General features: G+C 49.5%; 1 protein-coding gene and 1 long non-coding RNA gene across 4 annotated transcripts; one reads left to right on the forward strand and one right to left on the reverse strand.

Moving 5' to 3' along the window:
- Positions 1 to 1,906: 1,906 nt before the first annotated feature.
- On the reverse strand, positions 1,907 to 12,425 carry LOC123622867. Of its 3 annotated transcripts, none has more exons than XR_006729650.1 (4): positions 12,303 to 12,425; positions 10,235 to 10,421; positions 9,250 to 9,495; positions 1,907 to 2,083 (listed from the first exon to the last, which is right to left on the reverse strand). It is a non-coding gene; the product is annotated as an uncharacterized LOC123622867 (long non-coding RNA). The 3 variants fall into 3 exon arrangements; XR_006729649.1 differs by lacking the exon at positions 12,303 to 12,425 and adding an exon at positions 11,862 to 11,881; XR_006729648.1 differs by lacking the exon at positions 12,303 to 12,425 and having other exon boundaries at positions 10,235 to 10,716.
- A 265-nt stretch (positions 12,426 to 12,690) lies between these two features.
- Positions 12,691 to 15,870, forward strand: SOX12 (SRY-box transcription factor 12). Its single transcript, XM_045529520.1, has one exon. It carries the CDS (start codon positions 13,091 to 13,093, stop codon positions 14,033 to 14,035), a length of 945 nt encoding a protein of 314 aa, XP_045385476.1. The 5' UTR covers positions 12,691 to 13,090; the 3' UTR covers positions 14,036 to 15,870.
- Positions 15,871 to 21,365: the final 5,495 nt, after the last annotated feature.

The raw sequence follows: 21,365 nt of genomic DNA on the forward strand, positions 1-21,365 counted from the left end.
AAATGTTACCCCTTCTTCAATTGTGACAATAGCTACTGTGACTTGCACATTTACTGTGTTTCAGGCATTGTATTAAGAACTTTATATGCATTATCTCAACTCAGTTCTGACACCAACTCAATGAAGTGAGTACTGTGTATTATTCCCCCAAATACAAAGACTCTGGGATCTGGAGAGCTGAAGCACTGGCAGCTGGCAAGTGGCAGAGCCAGCCGGGTGTGATGCCAGGGAGGAGTCTTTCTGGGAGACTCTCAGGTCTCCCAAATACCGGGATAGAATCAAGTAGCCCTTGGCTGTCCCACCCTCTTTCAGTGCAGCGGCGACCCCTCCTCCTCCAAGCCCTCCCCCACGCCCCCGTATCCAAGTCTGTCGCACCCCATTAGCTGCAGGGGTCTCTCTGCAGCCCCAGAGGGCGGGCACTTCGTCTCAGGCCACGTCGTCTACATCATCGATCCTCCCTCCCTCTCTTGGGTCTTCTTTCCTTCCTTCTTTCCTTTTTCTCCCTTTAAGTATTGGGCGCCTACTCTGTGCCAGGCTTTGGTGTTCAAATGTCACCAGCGGAGAGGTCAGAGGAGAATGGAATTATAGGACATTTTTTTTTCTTTCTTCTTTATGTCCTTCTGTTTGGCTGCTTTATTTCAAGTGAGCACGCAGGCCCGATTCCTCCATCACACTTCGAATGTGGCATTGCTAGGTTGGTCTGGTCCAAGGACGGCCCTGTCCCCTTAACTCCCAGCCCCCATGCCTCCTCTACGGGCCCTCAAATCCAGGCCGCCCTGCCCCCTCCGGAAAGGAGAGTCGGGGGCGAGCGCCGAAATCTGAGTGGCTCTTTCAAGCCTCCGTTGCCGTAGAAACCAGCCCGCGCAGGCCTCCGCGGTCCATGACACCATCCTCCACGACGCAGCCAATGGTCTCCCGAGCTCCATCGCAGGCGACCCGGCCCCCCGGCCGCCGCGCAGCCTACCAATCGGCAGGGCCCTTGGCTTAGAGCCCTGCCCTCGGCCCAGGGACACTACCAATGGGCTTCGACCCTGCCCTCCTGTCTTCAATGTAACGAGACTTGATTTTTTCTTTTTTTAAAAGGACTTCTCCAAATTATTAATAGAAGGAACTAGCAGTAATGCCTCTGTCAGTTGCAGCCCAAATAATCCTTGGCTGGTATTTTCTTTAAGGAGAGCAAAACTGTTTCAACGACACAACATATACCATTCTCTACTAAAAATTTTAGACAAATGAAAATTTAGGCAATGGGGTTGATACCATCTGCTTTATGTGAATTTCTTTCATTACAAGTATTTTCATTTAAAATGATCAAGGAACTAATCTTCTTTCCTTGTTTGTACTTCAAATACACACAAATTAAAGACCCTAAGTTTTTTGATGCTGCGTGCATGACCTAATTAATTGGGAGCTGACTTTTATTGAACAATCTAATTCGTGGATTCAGAATATATTAAAACTGTAGGATAACTTAACATTTATTTCTCTTAATTTGTGGAAGAAATTCCACGTTTGAGGCAGACTGCATAATGGCTTTGACACTCTGAAGTCTAAATAAACCAAATGTTTTTAAAACCTTGTGCCATTTAAGAAAAAACAAACTTCATTTTTTTATAAGTTTTAGATTTACAAAAAAAATTGTGAATACAAAGTTCCCATATATCCCACCCACCTGTTTCCCCTATTATTTAATATTTATTATTATTATTTTTTTTTAGAGACAGTATCTCACTCTGTCACCCAGGATGGAGTACAGTGGCATAATCATAGCTCACTGCAACCTCAAACTCCCAGGCTCCAGCGATCCTCCTGCCTCAGACTCCCAAAGTGGTAGGATTACCGGCGTGAGCCACCAATGTCTGTTACAAATGCATGGTATATTTGTTATAATTAATAAACAATGATATTTATCAATTAAAGTTCAATAGTTTATTCTGATTTCCTTAGTTTTTATCTAGTGTCCTTATTCTATTCTAAGATCCATCCAGCATTCCTCACTGCATTTAGTTGTCATGTTCCTCTTGCTGTGGCAGTTTCTCAGGCATTGGCATGACTTATCACTGTTGATGTTGACCTTGATCACCTGGCAGAGGGAGTGTTTGTCAGGTTTCTCCACTGTAAAGTTGCTCATCCTTTACCCCTTTTCATACTGTACTCTTTTGAAGTCACTATGCATAGCTCACAATTAACAAGTGGGGAGTTATGCTCCTTCTCCTTAAGGGTGGAGTATCTACATAAATTATTTGGAATTTTTCTGCACTGAAGATTTGTCTCTTTTCCTCTATTTGTTTATTCACTAATTTATTTATATCAGTGTGAACTCATAGGTAATTATTTCACACTTTGTTATAATCCAATACTGCTTAATATTTTTTGTTCAAATTATTCCATCTCTTTCAGCTGGCTCCCGTGTTTCTTTGAAATACTCCATCTTTGTGGGTTTTTTTCTTGTGGCTGCCTTACTTCCTGGTACTTGAGATGCCTCAAGCGCACCTTGTGTATTTTCTGCCCCAGTCCTAAAATCAGCCATTTCTCAAGAGCTCTGATTCCATGTTTTAGAGAAAGGTATTAGAAACCAAGATCTGGATGCTATGTGTACTCATTGCTACTGGTGTGTCATTTCTTTTAAGCCTTCTCAAGTGACAGAACAAAGAAATATAGCTACATACTAACCTGTGTATATGCATATATCTAGAAATATTTCCATATGTAACCATCTGTATTTATGTTAAGCTAAACATGAATTCACATTTATATTTACAACTCTAATCTATCACCACATGCATCATTCTAGCCTCCTCCCCTTTGCTTAACTGTAAATTCCAACCGTGGGAAACCTGTTCCCATCAACCACCAACCATTCATTAATATTTAATTGCTCAATTCCAGTATGTATGTACAGCGGTATCAAAATTGTTAACCCATACCCCTGTGGGAAACTTTATCAAGTAGAGTACAGTCTTCTGTACATTTTCTTTGGCTTTTAGACCCATGGTCATTTCTAAAGTTACTTAAGCCGGCCACCTTTACCTCCACTCCCTTCATGAAGCTGTTTCATACATTTGTAATACAGTGAAGATTGTTTTGTCACGTTCTACACTCCATCTTGGGATTCTCCAGATGTCCTAAATGATCTTTTAGAAAATTTGCTTCAGGCCCAGCGCGGTGACTCATGCCTGTAATCCTAGCACTCTGGGAGGCCGAGGCGAGTGGATCATTAGAGCTCAGGAGTTCAAGACCGGCCTAAGCAAGAGCAAGACGCCGTCTCTACTAAAAATAGAAAGAAATTATCTGGACAACTAAAAACATATACAGAAAAAATTAGCCGGGCATGGTGGCGCATGCCTGTAGTCCCAGCTACTCGGGAGGCTGAGGCAGGAGGATTGCTTGAGCCCAGGAGTTTGAGGTTGCTGGTTGCTATGAGCTACGCTGATGCCACGGCACTCTAGCCTGGGCAACAGAGTGAGACTCTGTCTCAAAAAAAAAAAAAAAATTGCTTCAATCCCATCATTCTATGTGACCACTTTTGTATTTAAAATTTTAAAACAGCAAAACAAAGAATAAACTATAAAGTGTAGTAACTGCAAATTTTATAATTTAGTAAAATTATATTACATTATTAGTTTAGTAAAATTGTTTTACCAAATTTGAATGTTTTACCAATATTTAATATTGAAATTGGCTTTTATTTTCAACTATAATGTAATTAGTGTGATTATTATTGCAATAGATCACGTTTATTTTCATTTTTTTCAAAGAAATATATTAATTGAAAAATATTGATCCAATACTCTTTTCCCTTATTTACTTTTCCTAACATGATTACAAATGCAAAGTTCAATAAAAGAATATTTTCATGGCCTGCATTTCTTTTTTGGCCATTATCATTAGCATTATTCGTTGTATTTCATGACTGTTACTGAAAATAATGTCATTGAGAGGAGGCAGATGTTAAAGTATCTGCTCTGGGTGTCAAACGAGCACAGTGCCCTGAAGAAAAGAAACATGGAATGAGATAAGTGTTAAGGAGGGGGACAGAGGTGGCAGTGCTGGAAAAAGCAAGGAATGGGCTGCATCAACAACTGTGTGGGGAGGCGGCCTGGCTCGTTCTACAAACGAAAAGAGGCTGGTGTGGCTGCAAACTAGCAAAGGACCAAGAAAGTGGGAGAGGAGGTCTGAGGGTTGGGCAGGGGCACACCAAGCTAGGCCTTGGGGGCTAGGTGAAGTTTGGTGTTTATCTTGAGAGTAACAGGGAAACCACTGAAGGGTTTTAAGAAGAGAAGAGACACAGGTTTGTGACTCGAAAATATCATCACTATGGATTCAGGGAAGATACTGGAAGGGAAGGAGGCTTGGTGGGTGCAGGGGGATCCATCAAATGGCTGGGCAGGAGCCCAGATGAGACACGATGGTGGGATGGACCAATGGGGTGGTCAGCATTTGTCCCCCAAGAACCTCCCCTTCCACCTACTGCAGTCTGGTTTGGACAGCTCAGTGGTGAGCCCAGCCTTGGACTCCTGTGACCTGCAAGGTTTGTATTCTGGGCACCACTTTGAAAGGACTCTGGGTAGTCTGTATGCACTGGTAACAACCACTTCTTGGTGGCAAATTGGAGTTTTGAGTTTTGTTTTTCAAAATTTTACTTCCTTCTCTAGGCTCTTACAGGAGGGTGAGCATGCTCTTGATAGAGCAGTGACTTTGATTCATTCAGTAAATAGTTACTGAGCACCTACTGTGTGCAAGGTACTGTCCTAGGGTTAGAGCAATAAAGGAAAGAGGCATAAATCTCTGCCCTCTTTAGAGCTGACATTTTAGCAGAGAGGAGACAGGCAGAAAACAATTGAACAAAAATAATTTCAGAATGTGGTAGGTGCTGTGAAGAAAATAGTGTGATGAGAGAGATGTCTCATCAAAAATGAAGACATCTCACATATCAAATGTTGGACAGATGTGGATGAACAGGATATCTTCCATGCTGCTGGTGGAAATGCACGCTGACACAACAACTTCAAGTTTGGCATTGTTTTGTAGAAGTTAACATTCACGTGTCCTCAGATGAAGCTATCCCACCTTCCACGATCTACTCAGGAGACCTTCCTGAACATGAGCACCAGGGACACATCTAGGACTGCTAATAGCAGCATTGCTCAAAAAAGCAAAACCTGGCAGTAATCCAAACGTCCACGAACAGATAGGAAACCTCTGGTATATTCCCACAGTGGAAATGAAAAACTCTACATAGGTGCGATAATTTGGATGAATCTTAGCACTGTAACATTAAGTGCGTACCAGACTATTATTAATACATACAGCATTGTAACGTTTTGATAAAGCTAAAGGCAACACAACATGTTTTTAAGAAAACACTTATTTTTAAAAGTAAGGGAAAGGAGAAATCAGAAACTTCATACACTGCTGGCTAGGATGTAAAATGGTGTAGCCACTTTGGAAAACACCGTGGTAGTTCCTCAAAAGGTTAAACATAGAATTACCAAATGACTATGACCTAGCAATTGCACTTGGGCATATCAAGAGAAATGAAAACATGTGTCTCTTTCTGTGAAAACTTGTGCATGAATATTGACAGCAGCATTATTCATAATAGCCCTAAGGTGGAAACTACCTAAATGTCCACCAACTGATTAGTGGATACAGAAAATGTGGTATATCCATACAACGGAATATTACTTGGGAATGAAGAGGAATGAAGTTCTGATACATGTAACATTGATGAATGTAGAAGTCATGATGCTAAGTGACAGAAGCTAATTACAAAAGGCCACATATTGCATGATTCCATTTACATGAACTGTCCAGCATAGGCAGATCCATGGAGAAAGGAGCAGATTAGTGGTTGCCTGCAGTGGGGGAGGGGAGGCTGAACAGATGGGAGACTGGCTGCTAGTGAGTACTAATGCTAATGGCTGCTTTTGGGGACAATGAAAATTCATTGTAAAATCCATTGTGGTGATGGCTGCACAACTGTGAATATACTAAAAGCCATGGAATGGTACACCATAGCTGAGTGAATAGTATGGTAGGTGAATTATATTTCCATAAAGTTGTTATTTTTTTTTTTGTTTAGAAACAGAATCTTGCTCTGTCGCCCAGGCTGGAATGCAGTGGCATGATCACAGCTCACTATAACCCCAAACTCCTGGGCTCAAGCGATCCTCCCACCTCAGCCTCATGAGTAGCTGGGACTACAGGCACACGCTGCCACATTTGGCTAATTTGTAAATTTTTTATAGAGACAAGGTCTCGCAATGTTGCCCAGGCTGGTCTCGAACTCCTGGCCTCAAGTAATCCTCCTGCCTTGGCCTCCCAAAGTGCTAGGATTATATAAGTGAGCCACTGCGTGCCCAGCCTTTTTTTTTTTTTCTTTTTTTTGTGACAAGGTCTCTCTCTGTCATCGAGGCTGGAATGCACTGGTTTGATGATAGCTCACTGTAGCCTACAACACCTGGGCTCAAGTGAGCCTCCTGCCTCAGCCTCCCACGTAGGTAGGACTACAGGTGCAAGCCACTAAACCTGGTTATTTTTAAAAAATGTTTTGTAGAGTTGGGGTCTTGCTATGTTGCCTAGGCTGCTGAACATTTTTAAAAACTTAACAGAGGCTGGGTGCAGTGGCTCACACCTGCAATCCCAGCACCTTGGGAGACCATGGTAGGAGGATCACTTGAGGCCAGGAGTTCAAGACCAGCCTGGCCAACATAGCAAGATCCTGTCTCTACAAAAAATTAAAAAAATAGCCATGTGTGGTGTAGTGCGCCTGTAGTCCCAGCTACGCAGCAGGCTGAGGCAGGAGGATGGCTTAGGCCCAGGAATTTGAGGTTACAGTGAGTTATGATCTTGCCACTACACTCCAGCTGAAGTGACAGAACAAGACCCTGTGTCTAAACAAAAAAGTGTTCAGGCAGATTCAGGATAGATATTCCCTCAGGTGAGGGAAGGTAGGGGATGGATGGCAAAGGAGTTCATGAGGGCAAGTAAGTTATTATCAATGTTCCAGTCCTTGTGTTGGGTTGCTGACTTCACAGGTTTCTATATATCATGAAAAAATAAATACACACAAACATAAAGTGAGCCAAGCATGGACAACAATGACACCGTGTCACAGTCTATGCAATTCTGTGCACCTGAGGTAGAGGGGGAGGGGCAGACAATGGCAGAGAGTGGTCAGGGCAGACCTCTCTGGGAAGCCCATCTGAGCTGAGGCCAGAATGAGGAGTGGATGCTCCAGCCACATGGGGCTGGGGGTGGAAAGGGTTCCAGGTAGAGGAGACAGCACAAACAAAAGCCCAGAGGTAGGCCCAAGCTTGTGTTTGAGGAACATCCAGTTTAAACGTGTGTATCTTTAGACTGCTGAGGCTCTTTCTGTGAATTTATCCTAAGGAGATAACAGACAAGTATACAAAAATGTACGGACAAGGGTGTTGGCTGCCATAATTGTTTACAAGAACAAAAAAGGGGAAAATAATCTTAATGTCTTTCAAGAAGGGACTGATTAAATCAATTACACTACATCCATATAGTAAATACTAAGCAGTCCTGAAGAAGTCCTATGCACTACATGGAAACAGAAAGAAAAAAAGCAGACTACTAGAAATTACATATAGTACTATTCTACTGGTGTAAAAAAACTATGTGTGCATGCGTTTATACACATTAAAATTTCTGGAAATTTACATTAAAATTTATTTAAAATAGTACCCTTTTGGCCAGGCGTGGTGGCTCACACCTATAATCCTAGCACTTTGGGAGGCTAAGGTGGGAGAATTGCCTGAGCTTAGGAGTTTGAGACCAGGCTGAGCAAGAGCAAGACCCTGTCTCTACAAAAAATAGAAAAATTAGTCGGGTGTTGTGGCATACACCTATAGTCCAAGCTACCCAGGAGTCTGAGGCAGGAGGATCACTTGAGCCCAGAGTTTGAGGTTGTAGTGAACTATGATGACACCACTGCACTCCACTCAGGGTGACAGAACAAGATTCTGTCTCAAAAAAAAAAAGGACCCTTTTTTAAGAGTGCAGATATTCACTTTTGACCTTATATAATTCAATATAGCTTGACTTTTTATCACTAAAATATATTACTTTTTGCAATAATGAAAAACAAAGATACTCTGACTTTGATAAAGAGAGTATCAATAAGCCTTAATATGAAAATTGTCATAGTCAAAGCCCTTCAAAATGGCTTGCCAAATAAATTCATAAATATATTAATTGCAGCAAAATCTATGTTTATGAAGACTTTGTAGCCACATTAAAAAAATGCTTAAGTTATAATTTTAAATGAAATTTGCAGGAGGCTAAATGAAGTTAGCTAGATTAAAACTGTGCAGAGAGGCTGGGCATGGTGGCTCACACCTATAACCCTAACACTCTGAGAGGCCTAGGCAGGATTGGCTAGCAGTTCAAGATCAACCTGAGCAACACAGGCAGACCCTGCCTCCACAAAAAAAATTTTTTTTTTTTTGAGACAGAGTCTCACTCTGTTGCCTGGGCTAGAGTGCCATGGCATCAGCCTAGCTCACAGCAACCTCAAACTCCTGGGCTTAAGCAATCCTTCTGCCTCAGCCTCCCAAGTAGCTGGGACTACAGGCATGTATGTGCCACCATGCCCAGCTAATTTTTTTTTATATATATATTTTTTTAGTTGGCCAGATAATTTCTTTCTATTTTTAGTAGAGAAGGGATCTCACTCTTGCTCAGTCTGGTCTCGAACTCCTGACCTCGAGCAATTCACCCGCCTCAGCCTCCCAGAGTGCTAGGATTACAGGCGTGAGCCACGGCGCCCGGCCCCCCAATTTTTTTTTTTTTAATTAGCTAGATGTGGTGGTATGTGCCTATAGTCCCAGCTACCTGCAAGGCTGAGGTGGAAGCATGCTTGAGCCCAGGAGTTTGAGGTTGCAGTAAGTTATGATGATGGCACTGCACTCTAGCCTGGGCAATAGAGTGAGACTCTGTTTCAAAAAATAAAATAAAATAAGTGTGGAGAGAAAAAAATAACTAGAAAAAATTACCAAAATTTTAAGAGTGGGTATTTCTCGGCATGGGGGCAATGAATCCCAACAAATGGTTTCTTCCCCTAAATTTCAGTATTTCTGAAGTTTTACACAATGAACACTTTGTGATCTGAAAACTTTTTTTCCCCCAATTCAACAGCTGGTTAAGAATCTTGTACTAGTTATTTATTGCTGCATAATACATTATTTCCAAACTTAGAGGCTTAATAAAGCACACACTTACCCTCTCAGTTTCTGTGGATCACGAGTCTGGGAAGAGTTTGGTTGGGTGGTTCTGGCTCAGGGTCTCTCATGTGGTTGCATTTAAGGTGGTTGGGCCAGGGCTGCAGTCATCTGAAGGCTCGACTGGGGCTTGAGAATCCGATTCCAAGATGGATCACTCACATGGCTGTTGGCAGGAGGCTTCAGTTCTTTGCCAGATGGGCCTTTCCATAGGGCTGCCTGATTGTCCTCACAACCCAGCAGCTGACTTTTCCCAGAATAAATGATATGAGCAAGACAGCAAGGAGGAAACCATAAAGCCTTTTATGTCCTAATCTTAGATGTCATATATTATCACTTCTGCCACATTTTTCTGGCCAGAGGCAAGTCACTAAGTACAGTTCACACTTAACTGGGGGAGGGGAGGAGGAATCAGGCTCTTCTTTTTGAAGGGAGGAGTAAGAAAGAAGTTGAGGACGTATTTTTGAAACACAGCAAAACTTATGGCTGATCTTTCCCCCTCTAAATTTCCCTCCTACAATCTATCCACAACACATAGAACTCCTTAATGTTCCTAAAACACAACTCTGACCATATTACCCTGCAAATAAGAAACCTTCCCTGGCTACCCACAGAACCGGGAATTCCTTAATTGGTTTCTAAGGCCCAACTACCACATTGCCACCCCGCCCCCCCACCAGCTCCAGCTCAATATAAACCCATCCTGTTCCTCATGTACACTCCACGTGCTATGGTCTTAGAGCCTTTCCATGTCCTAAATATCTCTTAATATTTTTCCCCCATCTCTTTCCCCTCTCCAGCCCTTTGCACTTGCTGTTTCCTCTGCTTGGAATGTTCTTCCCCTGATCTTTGCAGGGATGGCTCCTTATCATGGAGGTCTAAACCCGCCCCCAATCTCTATCATCCCCCCATCCCAGTTACTTCCTCTCCATTACCTTGTTTTACTATAGCTGTAACTACTATTTGAAATTATCTTATTTGTTTACCTGCTCTTTGCTGTTGCCCCCAAAGTGCTCCTTTAAAAAAGGCCACTGTCTTGTTCACGGCAGTAACCCAGTAGCCCTAGATCCAAGTTCACTGCAGGGCATATATTAAGTGTTCAAAAAATTGTTGAATTAAATGTCCTCTTTTCCAAGGAGTTGTTTTAGAAAGAATCTTACACCACATAAATGTCTAAGGAAGAAAGGGAAAAAAAAAAAAAGGGTGAAGATGTTATCTCCCTCAGCTGAACTCCCATGCCATCTTGTCATTAATATGTCCTGGTGACTACAAGGGCCCAGATTCGGCCAGACTTTAACCATCTCTAGCTCCCAGAGTCCATCACAGGGCCTAGGGAATGGTAAATATTAACAATTGTTTATTAATGGATACATGTATGGAAGAAGGGAGGGAAGGGTAGTGAATAATGAATGTATTATTTTCCCTGCTAAGAATAAAGACTGAAACCCTAGTGCAAATCAATCTGGCATTAAGGTTAGGAACTATTCAGATACACTGGAATAGTAATAACAGCAGGAACAGCTACAGGGAGGACAGACCTTTGAAAGGCTGTAAGCACTGAAATGATGGTGCTCACCATACATCATTTAAAATAGAATGAATATTAAATGGGAAAAGTGTAATGGTGTCAAAAGTTTCAAGAGAGGTTTTATTTTCCCTATAATCAATACTTTGATACCTTTTCTGAAGTTAAAGCCATCCCCACTCTGCCAATTTTTTTTTGCATTATGTTGATGTCTCTGCGTTGCTGTGACCTTTATAACTACCGGGAAATCCAGTCCCAGATGACTTATATTGAACATTCACCAGTTTATCAGGGATGTGTTTACATCCGTTATCCTGTTTAATCTGTAGAACAACCATGTGTGGGAGAAACTGCATTATCCCCATTTTAAGGATAAGCAAAAGGAAGCACTAGGCTATGAACACAGGAAATCTGACTCCACTGGGCAAAGAACTGCCCAGGCTGCAGCTGTGAAGGGTTCAAACGTAGGGATTTCCAGAATTCGGCCTCCAGCGAGGCAGAGGGACCATTTGGGCGGGAGCAAAGCTTTCTCCTTCCAAGGGCCTTGCGCCTTTAAGAGTCGCCCCCTCCCACCAGGGATGCTCCAATTACCACCCCACCCCCAGTCCTCCGCGCCGCGGAGCCGCACCCCGGCCCTTCTTCCCTGCCCCACATCGCCCAGGCTCGGTTCTCCACCTTCGCCCCCCCAGAGGCGGGGGAGCTCTACCGCCAGAGGCGCGTTCCCCGCGCCCTTATGCCCCAGCGGAATGCTACCTTCGAGACCCTGATCCCGACCCCTCCCAGCTCCTGCTTCCCAGGGGCGAGCCCTCAGCGCCCCCTGCCATCGCCCATGCTCACGACGCCGTGAAGGTGACCTCCCCCGGGGACGGCACACGCCGGGTGGTGCCCGAACTGGCTCACACGTGGTGAGCGGGGAGCGCGAGGCCACTCCCCGCCACGCGCCTTGTGCCTGCACCCCGGCCACGCCCCCAGGGCTGGCTCCGCCCCGCGCCCCTGCACGCTTCTCCCGACCTGGGAGGAGGGACGCGCCCAAGGCGGGCACCGAGCTGGCGGCGGGGCGGGGTGGGACCCAGGGATGGGGCACTCACGCATCCTCGAATCTCGCCCGACATTTGTGAAAAGCGGGCAGTCCGCCCTGCTCAGGACCCTTGCCTGGTGCCCCGGCCCCTCGGTGCGCTAGGCAGGGAGAGAGCAGGGCCCGCGAGCCTTGGACTCGAGTCCTAGTCTGCGTGTCCTCGGTGTTTCGTATTTGGAAAGTGGGCGTCATAGTCCCTTCTTTCTCAGGATTTCTGTGGCGCCTCACACGAGATTAAAACAAGAAAGAAAGAAAAAGGGGGTTCGTTCGTTCGTTGGGTCCAAAAGCATTTGAGCCCCTATGTGGCTGGACCCTGTGTGCAGCAGGCGGGGGCAACATCTGTGACAACGTGAGTCCGTCCCTTTAAGCTTTCCTGAGTCTTGGTCCCCCCAAATTCTCTCCTGGGACGGTGCGAAAAGGCGTCCCCCAAAGAGGAGGGGGGGGGAAATCCTACCTGGCGGCAGGTGTCACGGAATAAGCTAAAATTTCAAAGGCAAATTGGAGCGGGGACAAGCCTCGAGAGCCAGATGGAAAGCACGCTTGGCGTCCCCTACCCTCCCTTCAGCCCCCTGCCTAAGAAAAGAAACCGATCTCATCCGTCTCCCCCAATCCCAGCCCGGAGACCGCTCAGCCCCGCAGCCCGAGCCCCGCCCAGCTCCGGCGGCCAGCGATTGGGAGATGCAAATGCCGGGTTCTCTGCCCAGCAACGGGTGACGCGCCGCCCGGGCGCGAGGCGTGGCCCGGCCGCAGCCCAAGCGGGCACCTCGGTGTTTACACGGGGCGGCCCCGCGCGCGCCGCAGCGGCCCGCAGACGGCGAGGGGGAGGGGTGGCGCGCGCGCCGGCGGGGCCGCGCGGGGAGAAAGACACTGAAAGGCGTCGGCGGCGGGGCGGGGAGCGGCGCGCGCGGGCCGCGGCGGAGCCGGAGGCTGCAAGAAGAGCCCGCGGGGGCCTGAGGGGTGCGATTCCTCCGCCCCCGCAAAACAATGTGCGGTGTGCTCCGGGGCGCAACTTGCCGGAGGCGGCGGGGGCGCGCCGAGCCCGCCTGAGACCGCGCCGCTGACCTTCTCCCCCCGCCGTCCGTTGGGCCCGAGCGCTCAGCTCCTTGCTCCCCAGCTCGCGGGGGCCGGGCCGAGCCGCGGGGCGGGGCCGCCCCTCCGTCGCCGCTGCCTCCTCCCCCACCCCCAGCCGCGGAGGATGCGGACGGCCCCCGGCGGCGTCTAGCGGCCCCGGGCCCAGGCGCGATGGTGCAGCAGCGGGGCGCGAGGGCCAAACGGGACGGCGGGCCGCCGCCCCCCGGGCCCGGGCCGGCCGAGGATGGGGCGCGCGAGCCCGGCTGGTGCAAGACCCCGAGCGGCCACATCAAGAGGCCGATGAACGCGTTCATGGTGTGGTCGCAGCATGAGCGGCGGAAGATCATGGACCAGTGGCCCGACATGCATAACGCCGAGATCTCCAAGCGCCTGGGCCGCCGCTGGCAGCTGCTGCAGGACTCGGAGAAGATCCCGTTCGTGCGGGAGGCGGAGCGGCTGCGCCTGAAGCACATGGCGGATTACCCGGACTACAAGTACCGGCCGCGCAAAAAGAGCAAGGGGGCGCCCGCCAAGGCGCGGCCCCGCCCCCCCGGCGGCGGTGGTGGCGGCAGCCGGCTCAAGCCTGGGCCGCAGCTGCCCGGCCGCGGGGGCCGCCGAGCGGCGGGAGGGCCTTTGGGGGGCGGCGCGGCGGCGCCCGAGGACGACGAGGACGACGACGACGAGGAGCTGCTGGAAGTGCGCCTGGTCGAGACCCCCGGGCGGGAGCTGTGGAGGATGGTCCCGGCGGGACGGGCCGCCCGGGGACAAGCGGAGCGTGCCCAAGGGCCGTCGGGCGAGGGGGCGGCCGCCACCGCCGCCTCCCCGACACCGTCGGAGGACGAGGAGCCGGAGGAAGAGGAGGAGGAGGCAGCAGCGGCGGAGGAAGGCGAAGAGGAGACGGTGGCGTCAGGGGAGGAGCCGCTGGGCTTTCTGTCCAGGCTGCCCCCGGGCCCCGCCGGCCTGGACTGCAGCGCCCTGGACCGCGACCCGGACCTGCCGCCCCCATCGGGCACGTCGCACTTCGAGTTCCCGGACTACTGCACCCCCGAGGTTACCGAGATGATCGCAGGGGACTGGCGCCCGTCTAGCATCGCCGACCTGGTTTTCACCTACTGAGCCCACCGTCAGCGGGGCGCGCACGCCCCCAAACCAGCTGTTTACATACAGGAATCAGGTATTGGGGCCCCTCGGAGGCCGAGGCTGGCACCCCATCTCCCGCGCAGCCTCCCCCCTCCTGGACGTGCCCATCCCCCCTCAAATCCAGACATGCCCCTCCCCCGCAGACACACCCCAAGGCAGCCCAACCCCCACCCCTTCCCTGACATCCAAGCCCCTCCCCACATTGCCCCCTCCCGCACAGCCACCAGCAGCCAGTCCCCCTCCGATACACCTCCCATCCTCTCTTACAGACCTGCACCCCTCCCCCACTTTGCACACGCCCCTCCTCGTGGCCGGAGGACACGCCCCCTCCCTTGCTCCTGAATCTCTCCTCCCTCGCCCAGCCTGCCTTCTTGGTTAGGGGGGCGATGCGTCTGGGCTGCACCGCGCGCTCCTCCCTTGCCCCGCCCCTCCGGGGGGGAGGGGCGCGCTCTTTTATCCCCAGAGCGTTAGGGCCCGCCCCCCCGCTGGGACCCACCCTCTTTTCGCGCATGCTTAATACTCCTTGGGAGGAGGGGGCTGGTGCCAGTCCAGCTTCACGTCTCTGTCTCCTGCTTCGGGAAGAAGGGGGGCAAGTGTAGAACGATCCTGAGAAATCCTTTGATCCGAAAGCCCTTGGCTTCCTCTCAACCCGACGGGGCGTCACTGCCTTAATGGGAGGAGCACTTGGAAATAGGAGAAAGAGACTAGGTGGCCCGGAAGCGTTGGTTTGGGCCTGGAACTCTCCCAAGTGGCATAGCCCCTTTTCCCTTATGGGGTCGCCCACACCCACGCGCACCGCCTCCCCGACTGCGTGACTTCCTCTACAGCCTATCTTGGTCCCCAGGAACGTCCTTTCCTTTCCCCCAACTGGGAATTGGGGGTAGGGTCTTTCTCTGGAATTCCGTCAATAGAGGAAGGGGCTGTCCAAGAAAACTCAGAACCAAGACACCTACCAGTCTGTTTGGGGACAGGGTCTCTGCTGCTCCCTTCCCCCCTGGAAGTGCCCTATCACCTCAAGGCACCTTCTCAACCTGGGCCCCTTCCTGTCACCCAAGTGCACCCTGATTCAGTATTCAGCGGGACAAACTGAGGTACGTCGGTGCTAAGGGTTTGGGATTGAGACATGATAGCAGATGGGGTGGCAGGAAGAGTCCATTGGCCGGGCCAGTGAGACTGATGGGCCTTTTGCGACTCAGTTTTTCCATGTGAGAAACGGGCACAGCGCTGCTGTAAGGAAAAAGTTCTGTCCAGTTCAGGGTGCCCTCGGGAACCGCCCCTGATGCTGTTACCCCTCTTACTGCATCTCCCCACTCGAGCCCCGCCCCTCCGGCCTCCCCACGCTCCCTTTGCCCTCACTACCTGTATCTCACCGGCGTGTGTTCACCCTCCTGGGTGGTCCACACACTCTCATTCACACACACAAATCTCAGGAACAAACGGTCCCCAGAGTCCTCCGGGACCCCTGCCCAGGGTCTCTGCAGGTCTCTGCCCCACGCGTTCCCGTCGCTGACAAAGCCACCAGCTGCCTCCTTTAAGCTTGGTGCTCCGGCTCTGGGCCTTTCTTGCGCTCTTTTCTTTTTCTCTCTTTTTTTCTTTTTCTTTTTCTTTTTTTTTTTTAAGAAAAACAACAACAAAAAGACAATGAAAAAAAAACAGAAAACGTCATGTGAGTGAAGAGATGTCACTGTCTGTGGTCTTGGAGAACTAGTCTCGTAGCTAAGGGGAGGGGTCCCTCCGTCTGGGGCACTGGCACCCACAGCAGGACTTCCGCCAGTCTGATGCCAGGACTGAATAAAGTGTATTTGCCCCGACCTCGCCCTGTGGTTCTGCATGTCTGTGCTTTTCCTCAACCCTCTCCAAACAGTTGGCCAGGTTCAAGTCCATGTGATTTAGGCCCGAGCTGTCCCAGGGTAAGCCACCTGGCCTCTCTAGGCCTCTGTCTCAGGACTCCCTGACCTTCATTAAGGACAGCAAACTCATCTGTGTAGGGGCCGTAAATGAATAAGTAAGTCTGAGTGGACACTGGTGTGATGACCCAGGGTCCAAGGCTGGCAACTGCCCACCTCTTGCCAGATGTGACCCTGTGGGAATGTGGTCCACGGTGGCCAGATGGCCAGATTTTTCAAGAGAAGCTAGAGATATGAGTGTTTCTGAGTCATTTGAATTTCAAAATGACAGTTGACTCAAATATTTTTAAGTTGTAGGCCACATGAAACAAGTGTGCAGGCAGGTCTAGTGGAAGGGGGCCAGCTTGACCCTGCCCTTAATGAGGATTAAGAAGCAGGGTTGAGCCACACTGGGCTCAAAGCCCAGCTTCATCTCTGAGCACCTGTGTGACCTTGAGCAAATTAGCTTTGTCCCAACTCTTCTTTCCATATGTGTTAACATGGGGATGACTGTACCTGCTTCACAGGATGAAATGTTTGAGGTGAGAAGCATTTAACATGGTGCTCCATAGATTTCATCACTCTTGTCCAGAGGAGGAAATGGGGCCAGGTGGTGAAGCAACTTGCAGGAGGACCTGCAAGCGGCCAAGGTCAGAGACAGGGCCCAGAATCTTGGTTCTGCCTTCTGCTGCTGCAGTGTTACTTCAGGGTGCTGCCTCTCTGTTCGAATCTGCAGGTGGTGCTGGGCCTGGCACGGTGGGGTTGGCCCCAGTGCCTGGCATACAGTGACATGCAGTGCAGATTTATTAAATGACCAAAGAGCAGCAGAAGCCTGTCTTTGAAGTTCTGACCAGTGTGTTTTGGAAACTGAGACCAAGGCTTTCCCCTCCTTTGTCCCTCTGATGCCCCTCCCCCTAATTCTTCCTCTGCCAGATCCAGTGAATTCCTAAGCTGGGACAAAGCCTCTTTTCCCAGTAAGAGCCAAGGCTGAGTGTGGGAATTACAGTGACAGCTTGGTTGGAAGCAAGCAGGCAAAAAAAAAGAAAAGAAAATCTACAAGAAGAGGTAGAGTTGAGAAGGTGTGGAAGAAAGGGCTATGTGCCACTCAGAACCCCCTTCAAGGAAGGACTTCCCCAGCTGTGGGAAGTGTGGTCAGGGCCGGCTGCAGGGTCAGCTGCAGAGAGCCACTTCACCCGAGACCACGCCCTTCTCTTCCCCGGGCAGCCTGCATCTGGTGTCTGAGCGAGGCACGGTAGAAACACCTGGCCTCTGCAGTCCACAGTGGGACACTGACAGGCAGTGCTTGCACCCGGTCCCCACCCAGGGCAGCCAGGGCTTTGTCAGGCCTGCTGCCACAGGGTTTGGCTTCTTCCTGTGCCCAATCCTGCTTCCTCTTTTTTTCACAGGTATTCATACCTAATAAACATCTTGCAACCCAAACTCGGTCTCCGTGTCTGCTTCTGGAGGAGCCCTGTCTGCAGTGGAGGGTGCAAGGGGTGGGACAAAGGGAATGGGGTCACTGGCCCAGCTACTGCAGCTAGGCCCCTCCCCTCGCTATCCCCCATCTCAGGAGTCTCTTCCCTTCACCAGCACTGTCAGCACCTACCTCGGCCAGGCTGCACCCTGTCCAAGTCTACACCAGTCAGCATTATTTAGAAACTCCAGCCTCAACCCACAAGTCCCTCCAGAGCTCTCTGCTGATGCCATTCTTAGAGTCCCTCCCCTGGGAAAAGCAGGAGGGAGGGAGGAGGTGATCCTCTGAATTTGTCCTTCAGAATGGCCTGGGAGGGAGACGGAGCAACGGGAGGACAAAAATGCCTGACCCAGGATGGTGCTGGAGCTGTGGGACCTTGGGCAAGACTCTCCCCCTTTGCTGGCTTTAGTTGCCCCTTGTGTAAAGTGGGGGAAGGGGCAAGGGGACCACAAGAGAGACCGTCTCATTTTGGTTCCTCCCATTTCAGATGCTGACCTGAAAGGTGGGGGGATGCCTGCTTATGGGGGCTCTGGGGACACCTAGTGGCTAAGAGGAGTAGAACGCAAGTTCTGTGCCGTTGGAGGTGGGAGTCAGGGTGTGTCTCACTCCGAGGAACTGACTCCCTCCCCCAGTCTGGCTCCATTCATGCAGCATTGACTCTGCTGGGTCATGTCTCTTGCCTGGGTGACTCAAACCATCTTGGTTACAAGGCTTTAAAAACACCCACACGCTGATGTATTGGTTATCTTCTATTCCTGCACAACAAATTGCCACAAACTTAGCAGCTTCAGACAACATGCATTTATCATCTCAGTCTCCACCGGTCAAGAATCCAGGCGTGCCTTAGCTGGATCTCTGCTCCGGATCTCACGAGGCAGCAACCAAGGTGTTGGCCAGCTTGCATTCCTTTTTGGAGCCCAGCATCTTTTCCCAAACTCATGTGTTTGTGGGCAGAATTCAGTTCCTTGTGATTACAGGATGGAGGTAGGTCCCTGTTCTCTTGCTGGCTGGCAGCTGGTGCCACCGTAGATTTCTAAGAGCTGCTCACAGTTTCTTGCTACATGACCCCTGCAGGGCCTCCCCAGTCCTCGCACAACATTGTAACTTATTTTGTCAAGGTCTGCAAGAGGACTTTTCTGCTGCTTGGAGTCACTTGGCTCAGGGAAGGTTTAAGTTCTCTTTTAAAAGGCACCCCTAATGAGGTCAGGCACACCCAGCAAAATCTCCCTTTTGATTAAAAATCAACTAATTTGGGACCTTACAGTATATCTGCAAAAATCCTTTCACTTTTGCCATATAAGAGTGACAGCCACCACACTAGCCTCCCCCACACTCCGGGGTGGGGGGAGGGGAGGTTACACAGAACAGATGCACCAGGGACTGGAAATCTCTAGGCCATCTTAGTTAGAATTCTGCTTTATCACAGCTGAGATGCTCAAGTCTCCATCTCCAGCCTTGACATTGCCAGACGAGCTGCCTTCTTGTCATCTCCACTGAGATGTCTAATGGCCACCTCAAACTTGACGTGTCAGAATATGAATTCTTTTTTTTTTTTTGAAGATGGTGTTCAGGCTGGTCTTGAACTCCTGGGCTCAAGCGATCCTCTCACCTTAGCCTCCTGAGTAGCTGGGATTACAGGCCTGTGCCACCTCACCCGGCTTCTTAGAAAATGAAATTTTTTTTTTTTTTTTTTTGAGACAGAGTCTCACTTTGTTGCCCAGACTAGAGTGCTGTGACGTCAGCCTAGCTCACAGCAACCTCAAATTCCTGGGCTCAAGCGATCCTCCTGCCTCAGCCTCCCGAGTAGCTGGGACTATAGGCATGCGCCACCATGCCCGGCTAATTTTTCTTTATATATATATTTTTAGCTGTCCAGATAATTTCTTTTTATTTTTAGTAGAGACGGGGTCTCGCTCTTGCTCAGGCTGGTCTCGACCTCCTGAGCTCAAACAATCCGCCCACCTCGGCCTCCCAGAGTGCTAGGATTACAGGCGTGAGCCACCGCGCCCAGCCAGAAAATGAATTCTTGTCTCCACAGTGCTCCTGGGCCTGGTGCCCCACCCCACATCTGCACAGCCAATGAGGAACTAAAGGCCCAAACTCTTCAGCCATCCTAGACTGCTCTTTTCCTCATAGCTGTATATCCCTTCTATCCTGTTGGCTCTACCTTTGAAATGTGTCCTGTGTCCTGTCACTTCTCACATCTTCCATGGCCACACTCCTCATTCAGCCTCCACCATCTCTCGCCTGGTATCCTGTACCAGCCTCTCTGGACTCATTGCTTTTCCCTTTTTCCCACTTAGAGTCGTACTGTCTGCATAGCAGCCAGAGTAATCTGGTTAAACTATGCATATAAATCAGAGCACGATCTGCCTCTGCTCACCGCCATCCCATGGTTCCCATCTCACTCAGTAAATGCCAAAGTCCTCGGCATATCCTGTGAAGCCCGAGGAGACTCTGGTACTCATCTCGGACCACTTCGTCCTTCTCTCACCATGCTGTAGTCACACTGGCCTCCTTGCTGTTTCTCAGAACTGCCAAGCACACCCCTATCTCAGGCCCTTTGCACATGCCACTCCCTCTGCTCAAAATGCACTGTCCCCAGATAGCCACGTGACTGACTTCCTTCCAGTCTCAACTCCTGTGTCACCACCTCCAAGATGTCTTCCCTGACCATCCATATAAAGTATCGCCCTCCTTACACTATTCCCTTACTTTGCTTTTTCTTAATAGCATTTATCATTATCTGGCATTTATCATATGTAATTTTTATTTTTATTTATTTATTTATTTTTGAGACAGAGTCTCACTGTGTTGCCCGGGCTAGAGTGCAGTGGCATCATCACAGCTCACAGCAACCTCAAACTCCTGGGCTCAAGGGATCCTTCTGCCTCAGCCTCCCAAGTAGCTGGGACTACAGGTGCACACCACAACGCCCGGCTAATTTTTTCTATTTTTAGTTGCCTAGCTAATTTTTTTTCTAGTTTTAGTAGAGAGGGGGTCTTGTTCTTGCTGGGGCTGATCTCAAACTCCTGAGCTCAAGCAATCCTCCACCTCAGCCTCCCAGAGTGCTAGGATTACAGGTGTGAGCCACCGCGCACCTGGCATTTTTTTTTTTTCTCTCTAATCTAATCAGTAAGTAAGCTTCATAAGGAAGGAGTGGCTCTGCATGGGACTCCATGCCTTGGCTCATTCACTCACCCATTCAACAAACATGTATTAAAGGTCAGGCCACGTGCTAGGTGCTGGGCACACGGAAGTGAAAAAGACAGACATAGTTTGTGCTCACTGAGCTCACAGGTCTGAGCAGGAGAAAAACACATAAACACAGGAGTGAAAATGCATTTTATTTATTTTTTTGAGACAGGGTCTTACTGAGTCACCCAAGCTGGAGTTCAGTGGCATCATCATAGCTCACAGCAACCTCAAACTCCTGGGCTCAAGCAATCCTCACGCCTCAGCCTCCTGAGTAGGTGGGACTACCAGCACACGCCACCACACCAATTTTTAAATTTTTTTGTAGAGATGGGGTCTTGCCCAGGCTGGTCTTGAACTCCTAGCCTCAAGCCATCCTCCCACCTTGGCCTCCCAAAGTGCTAGAATTGCAGACGTGAGCCATCGTGCCCTGCCTGGAGTGGAAATGCTTTGATAGTGATGGACTGTGTGTCTGGGGGGACACAGAAGAGTCACTTAACCCAGACATGGAGCAGGGCATGGTCACCATGAAACCTCAGCTCGTTATGATGGTTGTAGAACATGGCTACAAGTTCTTTAACATTCCTCCCTTAAATTTCCTTCCCCTTGAATCTGAGCTGGCCTTCAAGATCAACTTGTAACAAACAGGATGTAGCAGAAGTGCTGCTACAGGATTTCCAAGGCTAAGTAAGTCACCCTGAATGACCATGTTAAAAGACCAACAGCCACAAGACTGTCATGTTTCCCTTGG

This window comes from Lemur catta, chromosome 17 (assembly GCF_020740605.2).
Source record: "Lemur catta isolate mLemCat1 chromosome 17, mLemCat1.pri, whole genome shotgun sequence".
Classification (NCBI taxonomy): domain Eukaryota; kingdom Metazoa; phylum Chordata; class Mammalia; order Primates; family Lemuridae; genus Lemur; species Lemur catta.